Raw genomic sequence first — 21,377 nt, forward strand, 5'->3', positions numbered from 1 at the left:
TACATTTCAGTCAAACGTGATGACCCTGAGTGAGGCCCTTGTTGATTATTGGAACAACAACCATTTTTAAAACTAAATAAAGACAAAATGTCTAATGCACAATTAGTCTGATGCACAATTGAAAAGGAGAAATGGGCCTGACCGGTTGCATTTGTGTGATATCGTTTGGTAGGCAAATGAAGTACGGTAAGTAAGTGGTCGTGGGGACAGGCTATAAATAAACAGAGGCTTTGATATTGTTAGATATTTTCTTTCCCTCATATGTGAACACACAAGTTTACACACCTACAGAGGATCAAAAGGGGCTGAGACAACATTGAAGTCAGTGAGACACAGTTTTCAAGTTTGTTCCATTGCTCACATTGCAAGTCTGTGCTGTTTGGCTGTGTGTTGTGTCCACATTTCTGCAGATGCTAAGAAATATTGTTGTCCAACTTTTTGGTTTGTAACCACTGATTCCAGGTTCCTAATTGGTTTGGATACTTCTTTAAGTAAAGTATAAAAGTAATATTATTATTATTATTAAGTATTTGTTTGCCCTGGTCCTTATAGTTGATGCAAATAGATACAACTATACAACTAGTAGTTACACCTTTTTTGTTTGTTGTAGTCACTCTTGACAATATAAGTCAATTTGATTAAAATAGCCCAATATCAAAAATTTGCCTTGAGGGGCATTATAACTGGTACAGCATGCAAAACCCTCAATGGACAGCGATGCCAATGATTGCCTGAACAGTGTCGTCCCCCCCCCCCCCCCCCATTTCATTCTCTCACTGTCTTGGCAACCTTGCTGACTTCTGTGAACATATGAATATTTGTATTTCAGTGGATTAAGATCAGTGGAAGTACTGTACCTTTTCAGAACTTTTCAGAGTGGAAATGAATGAATAAGTTGACTGACGAATAATCAAGAAGATGGACGAAATGCAGCGTATTTTCCCTGGTGTATATTTTTATCGGTAAATAAAAAGATCAGTGATTTAATAAAAGCAGTTTGATTATGTGCTTTGATTAGTTTTGCATCAATATGTGCAATCCTCGAAACGTGTTAAAGTTTTGACTTGTTTTCTGTTAGATCTGATGCAGCAGATGGCTCATTCTCATTGTGTGTTGTTTTAAATGTCTTTTCTCTGAAGAAGAAGAAAAACACTCGCTCTTGTTGTGCTTTTTCTTTCTTTTCCACTGGTATAACTGAATAACATGCCTCACACAAAGAGCTTAAAAACTTTTTAGTTGGGGCCACGGCAGTATTTAAAGTGCCATATTGGCCTCGCAGTGCAGCTTTTACAGCCACTGAGGGATTTGTAAATCTGAGCCGGGTACCGTTTACCTGTTGGTGTCCCAACATAGCTCATTCCTTGAGGTCCAATAAGGGACATAGATAAATCACCACTAAAGTGTTTCGTAAAGCTTGTCCAACGTTTTATACAGTCTCTATGGCAGGGTTGTTATTTTGAATTAGCTTAGCTATTCAACATGGACACATCCAGCCCTTCAATATGATATTTTGGTGCATGTAAAGCATCATTTTTTCATGTTTAAGAGACAATGCTTTGGCTGCCTATTCTTAGGAGCGAGGAAAATGATGGAAAAAAGGTTGCAAAACACAAAATCCTATTTTCAAAAGATCAAGCATCACAAAACAAAACATAAACACCATCCTTACTTGTGCTGCTTATATTCAAGAAATGATTATGTATTTTAATGTACAACGCTTACTGTCTTAGAAAACAACAGTGACCTCAAAACGTTGGCTCAGCGGAGCTGGTAAAAATATCAATAAATCATGAGAAATGTAATTAGGGTTCTGGATGAAGATAGCATTTGAAGGCTTCACAGAGTAGGCTTAAGACTTTCCTTTTTGATAACGCTTATAGTTAGGGCTGGCTCAGGTTTATAGTTGGGGCTCAGCTCAGGTTTATAGTTAACGGCTCGGCTCAGGTTTATAGTTAGGGCTGGTTTAGGTTTATAGTTAGGGCTGGCTCAGGTTTATAGTTAACGGCTCGGCTCAGGTTTATAGTTAGGGCTGGTTTAGGTTTATAGTTAGGGCTGACTCAGGTTTATAGTTAGGGCTGGTTTAGGTTTATAGTTAGGGCTGGATTAGGTTTATAGTTAGGGCTGACTCAGGTTTATAGTTAGGGCTGGTTTAGGTTTATAGTTAGGGCTGGATTAGGTTTATAGTTAGGGCTGACTCAGGTTTATAGTTAGGGCTGGTTTAGGTTCATAGTTAGGGCTGGTTTAGGTTTATAGTTAGGGCTGACTCAGGTTTATAGTTAGGGCTGACTCAGGTTTATAGTTAGGGCTGACTCAGGTTTATAGTTAGGGCTGGTTCAGGTTTATAGTTAGGGCTGGTTCAGGTTTATAGTTAGGGCTGACTCAGGTTTATAGTTAGGGCTGGTTCAGGTTTATAGTTAGGGCTGGTTCAGGTTTAGAGTTAGGGCTGGCTCAGGTTTATAGTTAGGGCTGGTTCAGGTTTATAGTTAGGGCTGGTTCAGGTTTAGAGTTAGGGCTGGCTCAGGTTTAGAGTTAGGGCTGGCTCAGGTTTAGAGTTAGGGCTGGCTCAGGCTTGCCTTGGACCAGCCCATAGATATGCTGCTGTGGGCCTAGAATGCCGGGGGACTTCCTATGATACACTGAGCTCCTCTCTCCTCTTTTGTATCTTCTTCTGTATGAATTCATGTCCCATCAATACACATTATTAACTTTGCTTCTATCCCAGAGTCTTTGTGCTTTTTCACCTCACAGGTTTCCATGGATCATAATTACACCTGTACCATGGTCATGCTTCCTGCCATGGCCTTGCTGACACCCACTGCTACTATTATTATTATTGCAACTATTAATGATTTTATTATAATTATTAATATTTTATATCCATTGCTGCCGTTATTAGAAGTAGTTGTAATTTTTCCATCATTATTCTGCTTACTACTCTCATTGTATGAATCATTTATATCATATTCGTTGAATATGGCCCAGGGCCTCTGCCGGGGATTGTCTGTCTTTCAGTGTCCCTGGGTCCTGGATCGTTGGAGAGTGACATCAAGAAGATTGGAGGCAGCTGGCCACTGCCTTCGCCCTACAAGACCCGCCCATCTGGCTTCTTCCCCTCTGACACACCTGGTGTGCTGCAAGGAGTGTGTGGCAGCAGTTGATCCTTCTGGCATTCATTACGAGATTGCTCATTTTTGTTGCACTTTGAAATGTCCTGGCCTTTTGTTTATTAAAAGTATTTGTTTGGTTAGCTCCTTGCCTGGGTTTTCATGACATTTGCTATGGTTCTAGAGCCAGGCCATAACAATACTAACTCTAATATGTTGTTCATTCTGTGCACACACCATCTATTGCACTTCTGTCCATCCTGATAGAGGGATCCCTCCTCTGTTGCTCTCCCTAAGGTATCTTCCTTGTTGGGACTTCACCATGTGGTTGAAACAGGAATGGGGCCTACCTGGCATTTCAACAACCTTATTTAAACCACACCAAACCCAATCAGACGTTAAAAAATCTCACCTCTGTGTGAGAGTTGGTCCAAACCCAACACTGGGGTCTCATTGGATGAGGGCCATAAGCACCACGGGGATCCCTGCGATACGGCCATGACGTCACTGAGACTATAAACATCAGCGCTACCTAAAGCCCTGAGCCATCCCACGCGATTGAATTCGTATGGAAGGTGGCGCTGAACAACGTTGTCGCTTTTAAGATAACCCAAAGAATAGTTCTACATTCACTGGTTGAACAATAGACTGTTTTTGTATCCTAAAGGAGAAAACGGATAACCTGCATGCTCTGCCATACGAAATCCCCGTATTCATAAGAGGAAGAGAATGATAACTTCTACGCCTCGCTCTCTCGTTGTAGGAGGAACAAACTTTATCGCCATGCAGCTCACTGAACCAGTGAAGCTCCAGTGCCGCGGCTGCCAAATCTAAGTTCGCCAGTCGGGTTTCTATGTGATAAAGTAACAGTTGCTGTATTTTACCGCTGCGGGGAGGATCTGCCTTGTTTTAGGTGTTTTCCTTCTCCTTATTGTTCAAACTAACCCACACACATAAACACACTCATACACACATATAGGCTGTGCTGTTATGCAAATTTTTTGGCGCACTTGTCGTGTAAGCGTGGCCTCTATCGTGTGCCTCATTCCTCCATTAAATAATCGTGGATTTGCCGCCATTTTGGTAGTTTTGCGCAGCGTGATCACATACGAGACCAGATCCGCCATCTTGATCCTCTTCTCTCTCCTCCGCCATTGTTAAGTCTTACTTACGAGATCACGCCAGTTCAGCGGTCAGGTCTGGTGTGACCTGTTGTAGAAGCACTTTGGGGTGTTTAGTGCCTAAGTGCCTTCTAGTGTTTGATTTGCTTCCCCCTTGAAAAGATATAAGTATCCATAGTTGACCTTTTAGCATATGTTGGACTGGCCATGTCCGTATCTAAACATAATTTATTTTTGACGCGAACTATCCATTTGACTCCAGTTAAAAAATAACCATGTCTCTCTTGTAGACTCCAGAAACTCTTTCTGAGGTGTTAAGGTAATTCTACTTGCTGCTGAAATGCAACGCGGCTGCAAGATGGTGGTGTAAACATACATTAATCCCATCCATTCATGAAATACCCCATAAAGTCCCAGGATGTAAAATAGGGGTGGTTGGAAAAAATGTATTTACATAAGAATTTAAATTCTTTGGTCACGGCCACGATTCTAATCTTTTACAATTCTGAATTGATACACAAATGTCAAAAATCTATTTTCTAAATGTTAATAATGGGATGTTGACAGAATGAAAAAGGCGGAAATCAGCACCCCGACATTCCAGACGGGTTTATGTTGTCGTTTATTTTCAAAAAAGGCAGCGGTTGCAAGTATTTCTTGATTTAATGACGAAATATTTGCCTTTGTGAGATGAATGTCATGTAGATTTTGAATACTTTCTATGCTGGCACACAGAGGATAACATTTGCGGAGCAGCAAACAAGCCCGGCTGACCAACGCACAATGAAGCCATGAGAACATAACTCTAATACGAAATACTAATTACAGACTGTTGATTTCATGATTGATCAATCAAAATGTAGTGGCAGTAAACTACTAAATAGGGAGAAATTAAAACTTGTAGTTGAGTGATTCATCAATATTCAGAGCTACACCTCTGTACAAACTATGATATTTTCACCCGTGACATGTTAAGCGTGACATGGGTGGAAAAGCTAATGGACAACATGCACTCCCCTACGTTAAGTGCCCATTTTGTTATAGGCCACTCCACTTCAATCAACCGTGATCAAAAAGTGTCAGAGAAAAGGCTACCTCTTTTCCCAAGTTCAACCAGGACAAGATGTCCTATGAATAATGAAGTGCAGAATGGCTGATGATTGTGCCCGGGCAGCGGAGGAAGTACTCCGGTCTTTACAGCAGACAGTAAGATAATTACAACATGAGGGAACACAGAAGAGGAGAGGGCAAGTCAGGGGGGGATGTGGTCAGAGACTGATTTCAGCATTCTCTAATGAAATAATATCCTTGATATCGGTGCATGTGATTGCTTGTGTTTAGACTGCAGACACACTGGTATCATAGTAACAGAGTAGTGCCCAGTCTCTATCTGAGTAGAAGGTAACATACAACTGTGAATGTAAATCAATAATGCCACAGTGTCATTAAAGCTCCACTATTAAATATTCATACATCAACAAGGATCAGATGACTCAAATGATTTAGTATATATTGTCACAGCCCCGGCTCAGAAGCTGCAACAAAACCGGGAGACAAACGAGCTGGCTGCGAGGACAAAGCAATTTATTTCAACAAAGATAAGTAAAGAATGCAACGTGTAGGAATCAGTTATCAAGAGTGAAGTGCATGTATGGATGTGTGGCAGTGTGTACAAAGTAACAGAATTCCAACGCTATTTAATCTATTGATGTGTTGCTGTTGTAAACATTATTGTTCATGCTTTGGAAACATTATTTATTTGTATTTGAAAAATAAATACAAATTCTGTTCAGAATTTATATATTTCTGTTATATATTTATACATTTTAAAAATTATATGTTTTTTTTTTTTTAAGTATTGATAAGAGTAGCTCTGAGTAGTAATACAATCCTCAAGATACCTCTCTCTACCTGAACACCACTAAAGTTATCTCCATGCTTGGAAAGGGAGGGGGGAGAGGAGGGGGGTTTAGTTGGTTGCAACTCACCACTCAATCTGACACACTGTTCCTTTTAAGTTGGTTTTGGAAGTGTATGAAGGCAAATCACTGTCAAGAGCGCAAATGAGGTCCCATGCGTGCAAATCAAACAGCCGCGCACAAGTATTACTTTTGCGAGCGCGTTCACATCACTCCGTGCAGAATGTCTCTGCTCGAGTGATAAGAAAAGCAGTAACGGTATCAGCAACAGCAAGCACTGCGACTACTATTAATAATAATGATAGTAGCAGTGGGTGTCAGGCAGGACCACGGCAGGAGGCAGGACCAGAGTCCAGATATCACAACGATCCATGGAAGCCTGTGAGTCGAGAAAGCACAAAGACTCCGGGGAAGAAGCAATTAGTAATGTGCATTGATGGGACATGAATTCATACAGAAGGAGATACAAAAGAGGAGAGAGGAGCTCAGTGTATCCTAGGAAGTCTAGGCCTATAGCAGCATATCTATATTATTGGTACCCATCTAATGAGCATCAGTAATATTGGTGAGAAGAGGAGCCTGCGAAGAGCTCAAAAGATATTAAAAGACAAAACCCGCCCAGCTACAACCTGTTCAGCCTGCTGCCGTCTGGAAAGAGATACAGAAGTATCAGCTGCCGAACCACCAGACTTCAGAACAGCTTCTTTCCTCCGCTGTGAGACTCCTTAACTCATCCTCCACCTTCCATATATGACTTTTTTGTGTCTGTGTGTGTTTTTGTTTTGCTTTGTAAAATGGGACTACAATCTGCGTTCCGTTGTGCAACCTGCGTGTTCTTGGAATATCTTAATAAACCACTCATATGATCGACTTCACACCTGGTGGGTGTTTTTTGCTGGGGGAGCACATGGAGAGCTTTGTTGAATTTGGTGCTGTTTCGACACGCGGCGCGTTCAATATTAATAAACTCTGAATACACCAGCACACAGCGCTCTGTGTAACAGCGGGGGCGGAGCTTCAGGGCTCTGCAGTCCGGCATGTCGCCCATCGACTGCAGTTCGCTGCTGGATGTTGGATTTATCCTGCTAACGCTACATGCATGCTGGGTAGCAACCAAACTTTTCTTTTCTTCCCTGGAGTCAACGAGAACGAGCAGGTAGCCTAGCTGTCACTCTGCTGTTGCACCTCACACTTAGTACGTTTTTGCCACACTAACTTAGCTGCAACAATGTAATCCATGCTCTACTTTATAACCACAGTGGTTATGTCAAAGCAAGCTGCATATACCTATTTAGAAATGAATAACACTGGTTGCTGCTGAGGACCAAAGGCAGTGTGAAGTTCTTTGTATGAGCAGTTCTCCAGAGAGCTGCAAGCAGCCACACCACAGGCCGAACATTCTGAACAGGCATGTACTCAACAGCCACTAGTCTCATCTGCTGTTAGGTTATCCTGATGCTGATTGGGCCTCTGCCACAGGTTAGACTGGTTTTAATGTCAAGCTGACGTTTTTACACTTGGACGCTGTAATTAGGGTGCGACGGTGTCTTCAGATCAAACGCACACAGACTTTTCTCCCAATGATTCCTCTGCTGATGAAAGTATCTAAGGACATTTCTAAACAGATGTCTTGCACATACATACAGTGGGATAGGTGCAGACCTGATGTCACAGCTTTTAGGCCGAGAGAGAAAAGTGGTCGCTCTTTCCCATCGTAGCACTACTGCTGCAGTGGTGCTGAAGGAAAAACAAGTGGTGCTCCAGCTTCCTTCACACAAGCTGGATGATCTGCCGCTGCATCTGACTTCAGCTAAAGATGCCCGACACTGACTCGGCACTTCATCATGTGAGCACTGCACCTGACCCACATTTTAAATCTCAGTCCGAAATGGCATCCAGCAGCAGTGATCCTTCAGCCAGAAGAGTAACAATCACAGAACTGCTTGGAAACTCACTTCCAGTGGGACAGTTAGCGGAGCAGTGGTGTGAAGTGGTGGGGGAGGGGTGCAGCGTTATAAGGCAGTACAGATCCTCCCACTGGAGCCAAATCCACTCACATGGTGGGCCTTCACTTAATTTGCTCCCATTTTTTCAACTATAATTGAGCGTAAAATGTAAAGTTTAATCAGGGAAAGTGTTATTGATTTTTTTCTCCAGTTCAGCCGTATGATTCTCGTTCTGTCGGCTGTAATCCTGTTGTTGAGCAGCGTCTCATCCTGGAGGCCGCAGAGCCAGATTGTTTTATATTTCACCCAGATCCACAAAGCTCCTACTAATTGGAGTAAACCACAGAAACCAATGTGACTGACTGGAACAGTGAGACCAATAGATATATAGACTACCTGAACCCTCCTTCAACCATGCAGCCCAACGACTTTAAAGCCACTTGATTATGCAGAGAAACTTCATAAACCTTTTTTCTTTTAAAAAGACCAGATAAGGAATTATTACGGGTTCTGAGAATCAATTAAACTAGTATTCAGTTTGAATTTAATGGGAAATAATTTTTTAGAAATCTAAGAAATACGCCAGCATGTTCATGTCTGACTGGGAGACCTCAGATGAAGAAACCTCTAAATTAATAACGATTTTTAGAGGATATCTGCGTGTATGGCCATACTCGCACTGAACAACCATACTGTGTCCGTCAAATTTAAATCAACCCCTAATTTAACTTAACTTAGTGGACTTTTTGATACAAGCACATCTAAAATCTATACAGAATCAATATATACAACAACACTCACAAGGGTTTTCTTTAAAGAAACAGACACTCTGTTCAACAGAACCAGCTATTCTCCTGAACATTCATACGCTGGATCGGTCAAATCAAAGTAAAGATTTCACAGAAAAATAGCAGACTTCAAACGGGCCACTAAGTTGTTGCTTCCAGCCTTGACCACTAGAGGGCACTCTAGGGCCTTCTTTAGGAAGTCCACAGGCCTCCTAGTGTCAGTGTTCTCCGTCAGCTGCCAGACTGGTTAAAACAGAATAAAGCCAATAAGATCACAGGTTCATTGCAGTGTTCAAAAAAATAAAATTTTCAATTCATACATTTATATTTTTAAATTTTTTTTAAAGAAAAAAAAGAAACCTGAGATCTGGCCAGTTTAATGAATGTGTCACTTATTAACTTGACTGATAATAATACAATCATATGAATACCATGACTGTTTTGGTTGGGGGTCACCACTTAAAGCAAACTGATGGCCAACAACACTGAAAAACAATATGACACACTGATTGGATCTAGTCTAAGTGTAAAAATAAGTTATTACAAATAATAATAAAAGATACCAGAGCCCGTCAAAGTCCTACGGTATTATATTTACAGTTATATCCAATATTTCCTGTCAATACTGTCACAGTACCTCAGTTCACTAAAATACCATACGAGGGCCAGCATCACAAAAGCTATTTCAATTTGATTTGATTGAAAATGGTTGCAGCATCACATTTCACAAATGGCTGTCGCCGTATATATATATAATACATATCTGACATGTCCCACAGCCTTGCATGCTCGTGCATGGGTCACGACAAGTATACTGTTTGTTTTGAGCGAGATAAACGTGTCAAAATGAGGAGAAAACATTTTTCATGTTGCATATTTGGGGAAGCATTATTTTGGTGGGGTAGGTAAATCCTCTCAGAGTGGGAGTGGTCGTCTGAGTGGAAGAAGTAGGAGGCTTGGAGGGTAAAATGGTTGTGTAATTCTGAGATTCTCATCAACAATGTCAAATTCACATTTGCTCCATTGTGATAAGTATTGTCTTTAGACCCTCCCCTAAAACTGCTTCAACAACCCCGTAATATCAGGAAAATAACAGTGTATCAGAAAGTGCTTAAAGAATTAAAGATATGTACTCTAATACAAACCATGAAGAGTAACTTAACACCAGGCTGAACATCTGTTTCACTCGCCTTTCTGGCTGAAAGTTCCATCTGTTGCTCCTGTAACCACACCCAACAGTGATGTCATAGTGTCCTGGAGTACACCTGTACATCACTGCAGCGACAACGTTTTAATCAAATCAAACAAGAATTGATCATGGAGGTGTAAACGTGTCAAAATGGTGTTGAACATTCAAGCAATGCTCTATCTACGATTGTGTGACACTAAATGAGTGTAAAAGACACAGGAGACATGTCCGACGGTGATCCGGCAGATGTCCATCTGAACGTCACCACAACTTAACCAATAACACAGACCCTGAGTTTTACAAAAGAACATATTGGAGACTCAAAGATCACCGTTTCTCCTAGACAGTGTGTACTATTAAATATCATAATACAAGTTAATCACTGTCTTTAAATTGTTTAAGGCATACAGAGGCAGCATGAGAGTCAGACGCTGAGACCATGCTGCACTAAAGGGTCGGCTAATAATTTAAGCCTGTCTTAAAACAAGTGTTAGTTTCCCACATTATACAAAGAAAGAAAGTGTTTGCTTGCTGTAATAATCATCCCTTCTGTCCATACTGGACATTAAAGGTACTATATACAGAGTTCACGTCTATTTCCTCTGCATGGCTCTCGGCAAGAGGACAGCTGAGCCAGCAGCTAGCAACAAATGGTGCTAACAGAGCTAACGGTGTTCGACTGGGGGCCACAAGCAGAGCTAACCAGCACTCTCACATGACCTTAAAGGCACACCAAGCTCTGATAACACACACACACACACACACACACACACACACACACACACACAGAGAAAGTGACTTCATTCTTTGATGAGGTAAACATTACTCCACTATATCTTTATACAGATAATAGTTGTTTTATGTTTTATGAATTATCTGAATATCCTTACATATCCTGTCCAATGTAAGTGACGTGGGACAAAATCCACAGCCCTCCCTCCCGTCACTTACTGTGGAAGCACTAAAGCGATATCGTAACAGCTAGCATTGACAGAGGGAATGATTTCAGCAACACAAAACTCCTTCACTACAAAAATAGAACAATATGAATACAAAAACATGAATGAGTGCATACGCATTTGATGAGATGATAGTTTGTTCGTTGATTGTCTGCCTGTTAGTGCTTTCAACTCAGTTAATGTGGCTTTGATGCTTTGACTTCCTCTTCTCAAATGACTAAAAGAATAATCAAATCTAGTCAGTGGGGGTGACCGGTGAGATTGTCAGAGGGGCGGAGTTCGTGCCACCGTGATGAAGACCGGGACTGAAGAAGGGACTGAGCTCCTCAATGAAGCAGCAGCCAGTGAAGGAGTAGAGATGAACCGCAGCGTCCACATCATAAAAGGAGACCAGACCCTCCTCGTAACTCACAAACACCCCCACTGTCTGAGGCCTTGAGATCAGACTGAGGCTGACAACAGGGCTGGCAAGAGTCAGGTACTCGTTTCCGTTCCTCAGACCCACAGCCCAGTAGCCATTCACAGGGCTCAGTGGTATTATTCCCTTCCTGTTCACTGACCCTCTGACCACTCCCAGGGTCCAGTCGGTCTTCCCTGTAACCTGGACCTCGTAGTAAAACCTTCCAGTGGAGAAACTCTGCTGTGCCAAGACATTGGCATAAAGAGAAAATCTCTCTGCGTTGTCTGGCAGGTCTCGCCTCACCTCACCACACCACACTTGTTTCCCATCCTCGGACAGGACGAGCCAGGGATTAGCAGTACGATGTTCAAGGATCAGATCCACAGCGTACTGCTGGACCCTCTTCAGCCTGGCCTCATGAAGCAGCTGCTGCTTCTCCCTGCTGAGCGTCTCCTCCAGCTCAGCCACAGCTTTCACCACAGTCCCCTCGTATGATGGCAGACAGAGGCTGACCTCCGTCCAGTCCTTGGTGCATAGAGCGCTGTTCATGGGTGTGAAGCTCTGGAGGAGTTGAAGATGGTCTTGAGTAAGTGAGAGCTGCTGCACTTCGGCAGTTCTCTTCACCAATACAGAGATTTCTTGTTCCAGTTCTTTGATGAAGCTGTCGGCCTGTTCCTCCGTCGCCTTCTTCCTCTCTTCGATCATCTCAATGATCTCGTTCAGGTCTCTCTCGGCCGTCTGCATCAGACTGGTGAAGATACGAACACCGTCTGCTATCTCTCTCTCGGCATCTTCCTGACTGTGCATTTTTAAGCGTCTAGTTTTCTGGATCTTGAGCTTCCTCTCCTGTATCATCTGCCGGATTGCAGCCTCTTCCTGCTCCAGCTCCGCTTTCCTTACTTCATATTCATCTTTCAGAGCAGCGATGTTGTGTGCCATGTGTTCCGAGACAGTGCAGAGCGAGCACACACATGTCTGGTCAGTCTTGCAGAACAGCTCCAGTGTTTGTCTGTGCCTGGTACACAACCTGGCCTCCATGTTCGCCATAGGATCAGTCAGCGAATGTCTTTTCAGGGGGCTGGCTGTCATATGAGGCTCCAGGTGAATACCGCAGTAGGAGGCGAAACACGTCAAGCACGACTTCAGAGCCTTCAGTTTGAGGCCGGAGCAGATGTCACAGGGGACTTCCCCTGGTTTGGCTACGACCGAGTCCTCGTTTAGTTTCTTTCCAGCTGACTGTCTGAACTCTGCAGCCATCTCGGATATGAAAGTATTGACGGGCAGCTCAGGGCGAGTTTTAAAATGCTTTTTACACATGGGACACCGGAACTGAACACTGTTAATGTTCCAGTGCTGTGTGATGCAGTCTTTGCAGAAGTTGTGTCCACATGGTATAGTGACTGGACTAGTAAAAACATCGAGACAGATGCAGCACAAAAACTGCTCTTCAGACAGCAGACAGCTGGCAGCTGACATGGTGATACTCTAAGAACAAAAGTGAAAGTGAAATTACTACACGTCTTCACATTACACAAATCTTATATAATCTTTAAACATATCCATTATATATGTTGTACTTGATGAACTGAAATATATTAGTAAGTACAATTATGTATGTTCAGTATACACTATATTTCACAATTCCTGTCTGTGCTAATGGTTCTTGTGTAAACCGGGTAAACACGATTGACTTTACCTGAAGGAGTTCAAGAAATGTTGGAGAAAAGCCCAATGATCCTTTTGAAGTCGTATTAATCCTCGTACACAGACTTGTGTCGGCCGCAGCTCACCAGTTGCTCTGAGCTGCTTTGAGTTATAAACAAGGAAATGAGTTGCTGACTCCCCCTCTTTCCAGTACAGCTCCGCCTCCTTCCACTAAACCGTGTGTGTGTGTGTGTATCATTCAAAGTGCCTGTATGTCTTCCTGCTTTGTGTTTGGTCTGTTTGTACTCTGTTCTTGACAGGACAGTCCCGTATCACTGCAGGGCCGGGATTTCAATGGATAACATCATCGTTTCTGTAATAATACTATTAAGAAACAGAAGGAATACAAATGATGAGAATATGGCTAGTAATAATACCAGTAGCAGCGGGTGTTGAGGCATAGGTGGCTTGCAATCAAGATTGAGGCAGAAATCCCTGCAGAAAGGGATCGAAGGAGGGAGGAGAGAGAGAGAGACGGAGGAGAAGAGGTTGCTTAGAAACATGCACATGGAGAGGAGGATAGAGGAGGTCATTGCATTATGGGAAGTCTAGGCCTATAGCATCATGGTCCAGGGCTCACCTGAGCCTGAGGTGATGCACAATCCACGAGACAGCCGGACATGTTGATTGTGAAGTGCAGATTGTTCGCTCACATTAGGCCTTGTAGAAGATCTTTACATTGTATTAGCTGCATTCTTTTATATTGCCTTTGTGTATTCCTGCTGTTGCTGTGTAACAGCAACCTCTGTGCAGACAGATACTTTTTGACATTAATGAACAAACCTCTGTGAGTGAAACCTTTTGGTGTAGTGTGAAGAGAGCCCCGGGCCAGACCTGTATGATGTCACACCTTCATGTATCAAATCACCTTTTGCTCTGTAAAACAGACCTGTATTGAGCCCATACAAATCCATTACCACAGACTTCTGAGCTGGGTTCCCAGACCCGACTTATTCCCTGTACTGAAAACGAATACTCATCTTGGGTGCAGCTAGTTTCAATGTCCCTTGACCTTCCTGAGAAGCTGAGCCCCACCCACACCTTTTGTTTAACTGTTATTTCCTGTAACCCTGTATGCAATCATGGCCAGAACTCACTCTGGTCAGAGAGAATTCTACAGCTGTGCTGTGAACTTCTGTCTCCACTGCGCAGTGAATAAAAGTCATCTAACCCCAGCCACAGAATTGGACCTGAAAGAATTTTTTCCTTCAACAACGTAATGAAAGATAACTTTTTAATATTCTAATCCATTCTAATCAATATTCTAATCTAATTTTTTCCTACAGTACATTATAATTAGCAAACACTTCTAACTTCAGATAACTGTGTAAAGGACCAGAGTTGACCTATGTGTAAATCAGCGTGTGTTCATTAGAATTGTGATTTGGCAGTGTTATAATAGGCGATGTAACACTGCCAGGTACTGTAGCAAAGGATGTATCCCTGGACGTTGACTTACATAAACCTGCATGTGAAGAAGCGTCCATCTGTTTCTGTCAATATCAGGATGCTGTCTGAAGACACAATGTCTTCTATAGAAGAGTCATAGTCGTAACTCTGGGGTTTTTTCCCGATGTCTTTCCCTCTCTTCTTCTGTTCCATATTTTGTCTGTCTCCCTGTGTGTGTGCTTGGCTGTGGGGGCGTGGCAGCTTTCACCCTCCTCACCTGCTTGTAATTAGGCTTGCAGGCTCTGTATACTGTATGTACCCCAGATCTCCAGTCAATCATTGCCAGATTTAGTCTGCTGCAGTGGTAGCATGTGTTTAGGATTAATTCCAATTCAGTCAGTGTAGTTTCTCCAGAGATTTGTCCTTGTGTTGTTGCTCTAGAGCAGGGGTGTCAAACTCAATCACAGAGAGGGCCAAAATTAAAAACTGGGACTACATTGAGGGCCAAACGGGGTCAACATTTAATAAACAGGACAGAAGGGATATTGGACAAAGTGCAAAAAGAATACATGTTTTTTGGCTACATTCTTTTATGCAGATAAAGACATCAAGAATCGTCTTAATTACGCAAGGAACGCTGTCAAAGTACTGAATAACATATTGAGATCACAGCAGTACACCATCAACACCAAAGTTAAATTGTATCAGAGCTGTGTTTTATCCACCCTCTTGTATGGTTCTGAATGCTAGAGAATGACACAAGAAGATCTCAACAGACTAACAACCTTAAGGCGAATACTTCACATTTTCAAATGAAGAACTGTATGACAAATGCCAACAGTAATGCATGGAGACCATCCTAATCAGAAGAAGAAGACACATGGAGAAGAACTGATGCAGAGGAGATGCAGAGCCTAAACCACTCATGGGGCACCATCCAGCGACTGGACAGACCGGAGTGGAAGATTTTTGTTGCTGTCCTACATGCCAGGAGGCATAAAGGGCAATAATGATTATTTTATGCATATGTACCAGAGCCAGATGTCTGGCATCTTTTCTTGGCTGCCAGTTCATTAATCTCTGGGGTTAAGTTCTGTGCTGTGGAAACCCTCACTGAGAAAAGCTGCTCACACAGGTATGTGCTTCCAAACATGCAGAGCATTTGAGCAGCACGTAGGCGGCGTTGAGCCATCGTTTTGGGGGTTAAGCTTGGAACATGTGCAGCGCCCACAGAGTCATACTTTGCCTTGAGTGTGTCATTACACTGGAGGTCTATCAGCTCCATTTGGAAGCAGTGTTGCCAACTTGGCGACTTTCTCGCTAAATCTGGCGACTTTCCAAACCCTCATGGTGACTTTTTTTGTCAAAAGCTACTAGCGACAAATCTAGCTACTTTTTCTGGTGTTGTTGGAGACTTTTCTGGTGTTTTGACTCTGACGTGAAAGCAGGTACCGTTCGGCCCGCGGGAGCTGCCGTGAGCCCCTCCGCCGCCTCAAAGCACTCAAAGGTGATTAGTCTCACAGTAGCCCCTCGCGCAGCAGTCCCAGCTGCAGAAAGAGGAGACCCACACTCTCCTGTGTCCAGACTGCAAATGAATCGTGCATGCACAAAGCCGCCGCTGTTCCCGCCTCTCTCCTACAGCGCTCATTACAATTATGCAAATTAGGCAATGACATCATTTAGCGACTTTTAGGACAACCAATAGCTACTTTCCTTACTGAGGAGTTGGCAACACTGTTTGGAAGTGCACAGGTGCTCTTTCCACGTCAACAGCAAACGAATTGCAGAGCAGTTGAAATTAAAATTTCTGAACTGCAAAATCGGCAATTTGCAGTTTATCAGCAAAATGCGCAGTCGGGAACACAGCGGTGGAGACACGGTTTGTCAGTGTTTGGCAACACGGAAAGTGACCCAAGTTTCCTTGCTGCATCTGAGTCTCCCACAGGCGCAGCTTGGCTTGGAAAGCTCTCCCTGTATTATACATGTGTCACGGTTTAGGCTTTACCCCTGTGTTCCTGTGTCCCCTGATTACACTCATCCTACTCACCTGCCCAGTCCACCCAGCTGCCTTCAATCTTCTCATCACCCCACACATATATACTCCCCTGCTTTCCCTGTTCTGATTGTCAGATCGTCTTTGTTCGTTCCCCTGTCTGTTCCAGTATTGTGTCTCCCTCGTGTCTGCTCGGTGCTCCAGCGTTTGGTACTCGTGTTTGCTCCTGGTTTGTACCTTTGCTTTTTTTCGTGACTTTACCTTTTTGTATTCTTTTTGTATTTTTGCCCGCTCCCTGTTGGAGTCGCTTTAAGTTTTTGTTTGACTTTTTTGGGTGACAAGAAAAATACCTTATTTCCAACTTCACCTCGTCTCCGGTGTCTGCGCTTGAGTCTTAGCTGAACCTGAGAGAACGTGACAGAACGATCTGACCATGAAAGACTCAGCAGACCAGTTTTGGGGAACCCGCTTGGCCAGGGGAGGGCCTTTGAGCTTCCAGAAGGCTAATGTTAGGTTCAAGGAACCTCTAGACTGTGGGGAAACTGCATCCAGCCTCTTACACAAAGAGAACCGGTTTCAATTATAAACAAAACATTTAATACCTCTCATGCTAAAACAATTGCATAGTGGAGTACATTATTTACAGTTACACCGAATATGACCTGCTCACCCCCAAAAACGTTACCACCCACCCAGTGGTACAGGAGCAAGAGGCCGGAATTTCTTTCTCTCCCGCCTTACATAGTTCAAAAAACATCCCATAATGTCCGTAGTTCCTATTGGCTAAATCCAGCTGGCTCCTCCTCCTCGCAGGACCCTCGCACGGGTATGACCTATAATTGCCTGTCTAGAAATCTATCTGTCCCTTACTCCCAACATACTATTCTTTACAGTTTAAAACATTCAATGACTGTCTTTTATGGCTTAACACTTCTATGGTAAACATTCTATATAAAGATAAGGATTTGCAACTTTTGGCAAAAACCTTCACAAGTTTCACAAGCAAATATAAAGGTGCTACTAAGATACACTTCTAACTACAAATCACTTCTAACTACAAATTCTAAAACACTTCTACAATTATGAATCTTCTAATTATGTATTCCAAAACACTTCTAATTATGATTTATTATTTATGAATCATTAAACACTTCTATTATAATTGCTTAAAACATAGTTCTAAACCCAAATTTCCTACACTAACCGCGAGCTAAGCCGCCTTTCCACCCCTAAAAGGACCATGACCGACTCAGCAGACCACTGTTTTGTGCACGGCGCACCACACCCGTCTGACCAGTTTTGGGGAAACCGCTTGGCCAGGGGAGGGCCTCTGAGCTTCCAGAAGGCTAACCTCGACCTAAGTTGCCAATTTACCCCTAAGAAGAAGAGACACAGGAAGAAGGAGCGGTTCCCAGTTCCCGCTGGGCTGCAGCGACTGCCCGTTCCGGCCGCCGCCGTCTCCGAGCAGCAGCGACCTCCAGTTTAACAGCTTGTGTCCAGGGTGTGAAGCAGGGTAGGAAATTTACATATTTTTTAGGGCTGCAACTAACGATTATTTAAATAATCGATTAATTTGGCAATTATTTTTTCAATTAATCGATGAATCGGATATTAATGGGCCAAAAAAGGCGAGTGAATAAAAACGTGTCTTTAGTCTTGCAAAGTATACCACCCCTGCTTTACTACTGTTATTAACGAGCTAACGCTAACTTGTCATGCTTGTCAAGCTGGATAACGAGTAAACACCAGCACCAGAAGAGCTACTGGAGGGACGCTACGTTCCTCACTTCAAAACGGAACAAAAGTAGGATTCTGTAGTGACTAACCCTGCTGTTGAACAAATCGGCATCAATACGTAGTTATTTCGGAGTCCCTTTTTGTCGGTTTATTGCCGTTAAATCACAGCCAAATCAGTTTATTTTGTGTTCATACAGCTGTAGTAAACAGCGACGTGTGGCTTGCTATACACAGTGAATACACCTCGATAAAATCCACAGAGCTCCTCTGGACAATGTTATGAACCAGACATGACGGCGTTTAGTTTCCCGGGATATCTGGGACTTCCACAACACGTACTAAGCAGAAATAGGTTATTTTGACATCTCCACGACTTATTGAGTGGCGTAATGGTCGCGTGACACAACGAATCGATAATGAAATTCGTTGCCAACTCTTTTAATAATCTAATTTTATCGATTCGTTGTTGCAGCCCTAATATTTTTTAGGGGGAAATTTTTGCCCCCACTGACTGAAATCCAGGGGCATTTCAAAAACAATTGGGGGCACTTTTTGAAACTTGTAAAATAACATTTAACCTTTGTTCAAAATAATAAATACTTATTTAGGCTTACAGTATATCAGCAATTGTCATCAAATGGCAATAATAAGACTATTAGGCAGTAGTCTACAGGTTCAAAGTGTTTTCTTAGTTTTTTGAACAAAAAACAAACAGAAAACAGAAATCAGACAATCATATTCAATTTTATTCTTATTTGTTTGTGGTTATTTATTTTATTTTTTTAACAATTATGAAGTCAATGATGCCTTGATTACATATACATCAGTCATTGTATTCAATTTTTGAGAAAAACATTTTTATAGCACCTTAAAAATTTCAAAAATGTGCCATTTGAAGGTACAAATTCAGTTCAGAGTTTTTGCTTAGTAAAATATCTGTCAGTCAGGTATTATTCATTTCCAGCAACCCTCAAATCAAAGAATAAAGACACTTTACGCACAATTTGGGTGTATTTTCCCTTTAACTCACGAGATACAGGTAGCATGTTTTATACTTAATGTGAATATAATTAATTTAATCTAATTTCCATTATGCAATATGTATACTTTGTTGGCATCTTATTCTGAAAACCGGATGTTCTTCTGAAGAAACCGGATGTTGTCCCGATCTGTGCCGTTTGAATGAGTTTACCTTGAATTTCAGCATATAGGTGCACTAAAATGTAAGTGTCTGCTGAGTTGACCGCAGACCTCGCAGTCACAGGTCTGATTAAGAAGCGCTCCATTTATTTATTTGTTTAGAACGTTCGGTTCTTCACGCACACGCAACATCAGTCAAGGCGAAAATCAAAACCATGCTATGGCAACTGGACCGGGTCATATAGGCTACGATGTTTTTGACAAGTTCATTAAATTATCATTATTATTAGAGGAAATTATGGGGGCATTTTGTGCCCCTCTCCTAGTGATATCGGGGGCAAAATTATATTTCTTAGGGGCAGTTTTGCCCTTGTGTATTTCCAATGCTGGTGTGAAGGATCTGCAGTGATCTTTCCAGCCCGTTTCCTGAATCTGGAGGTGTACAAGTCCAGGATGGGGGGCAGGCTGGAACCAATGATTCCATTAGTAGTAGTAGTAGTAGTATGATTAAGCCCGATGGATAATATACAGTGTGCTTTGGCACAGGCAGTTTTACTGCCTCTGTGCTACAAAGCCACACTGAATAATCAGGTTTATCCAAAAGTCTGCCGCGCTTCTCCTCACACAGCGTTGCCAACAGCGGCGTGAAAAAGGCATCAAAACGTGCGGCCTGATCGGGAATAGTGTGCTATCTATTTTCCGGAGAGATTCGCCTAGCGGTTTTCCCGAAAATTCCCAAAAACTGAGCAAAGTTTCTCCATTCACTTGAATGGGGTTGCGGCATGAAGAGAGCTAAAAAAAACACTTAACTTTGGGCCCATATTGACAGAAAAATGATTCAAAGTTTAAAACGTAGACAAAACGCTGCACTTTATTGAGCCAAATGGACATTTTGATAGCTAGCACAGTTTTCATAAAGTCACAGATTAAGTTTCAGGAAAATTTTGGGTCTGTTTCAGATTTTATAATGGGTGTGTATTGCACGGCTCGTTAAGAGTTAGAGTGAGAGCATAACCGTCGGAGTGGAGTGGAGCAGGAAAATCTTCTGTGATTTTTACAAACAAATTGCTCCAGCTCCCACAATGTTTACTCTTTATACACCATTTTTGGCCAAAAAGCTTGCAAATGTTGTGCTGTAGCACACAGATGTCAGTGGAATCCAACGGACTTACACATTTGGCTCAAAGAGCCACAGAGCGACATGAACTCCAACCAACTGCTCCATTAGACTCCATGTTAAATCTGACCACTCATTTCTCAAAGAAAGCAGACGGTACCAGTTTTGCATATTGCGCTTGAGCTCACATTTTTAAGACCACAAACATAAAAAAAAACATCTCCGCATTTGCCAGAGTCTTATCTCTCTCACGGTATCCATATTTTATTGATTAGTCTCATGGTTTTGGTATAGAGGGCATATGTTTGACGGGTAGTTTTGTTGAAAATCACTGTTCACTCTCTCTCTTAATTAGCCTCTAACACACAGGTGCTCCAATCACCAACATGCACCCAAGCACACAGGTGTTTATATGAGCTCATTAGTGATGTTGATAAACACACAGACTCGCACGCACATACACTCCTCTCACTCACTCACTCACTCTGTCTCTCTCTCCCTCTCTGTGTCTCTCTCTCTCATACAGTCATTCAGGTCTTGGAGACTTTTAGAGGACTTTTATTTTTAAATAAAAGCCGCACACACATGATTTAGAGATATACGTGATGCAGCTCAGCCAATCAAATATGGGTATTCTGATAAGTTTCCTGATTCGAGTGACACTTACAACACACACCGCGACACAAGACGGAGAGACGAGGAAAGACATGGCAGAGCAGGACAATAGTCATGTAAGCTGTAAATGATAAAACATAGGACAATCTCCAAATGAGAAGGATTGCCAGAGCTCTCTCTCTCTCCCTCTCTGTGTCTCTCTCTATCATACAGTCATTCAGGTCTTAGATATTTTTAGGACTTTTCCCCTCTCACC

General features: G+C 42.5%; 1 protein-coding gene across 1 annotated transcript; it reads right to left on the reverse strand.

Moving 5' to 3' along the window:
• Positions 1–9,239: 9,239 nt before the first annotated feature.
• LOC142935532 (E3 ubiquitin-protein ligase TRIM39-like) lies at positions 9,240–13,239 on the reverse strand. Its single transcript, XM_076079945.1, has 2 exons — positions 13,123–13,239; positions 9,240–12,911 (listed from the first exon to the last, which is right to left on the reverse strand). The coding sequence occupies exon 2, from the start codon at positions 12,900–12,902 to the stop codon at positions 11,262–11,264; it is 1,641 nt and encodes a 546-aa protein (XP_075936060.1). The 5' UTR covers positions 12,903–12,911; positions 13,123–13,239; the 3' UTR covers positions 9,240–11,261.
• Positions 13,240–21,377: the final 8,138 nt, after the last annotated feature.

The sequence above is a fragment of the Anarhichas minor genome, unplaced genomic scaffold, assembly GCF_050575085.1.
Source record: "Anarhichas minor isolate MPS153535 unplaced genomic scaffold, ASM5057508v1 ptg000006l, whole genome shotgun sequence".
Classification (NCBI taxonomy): Eukaryota; Metazoa; Chordata; class Actinopteri; order Perciformes; family Anarhichadidae; genus Anarhichas; species Anarhichas minor.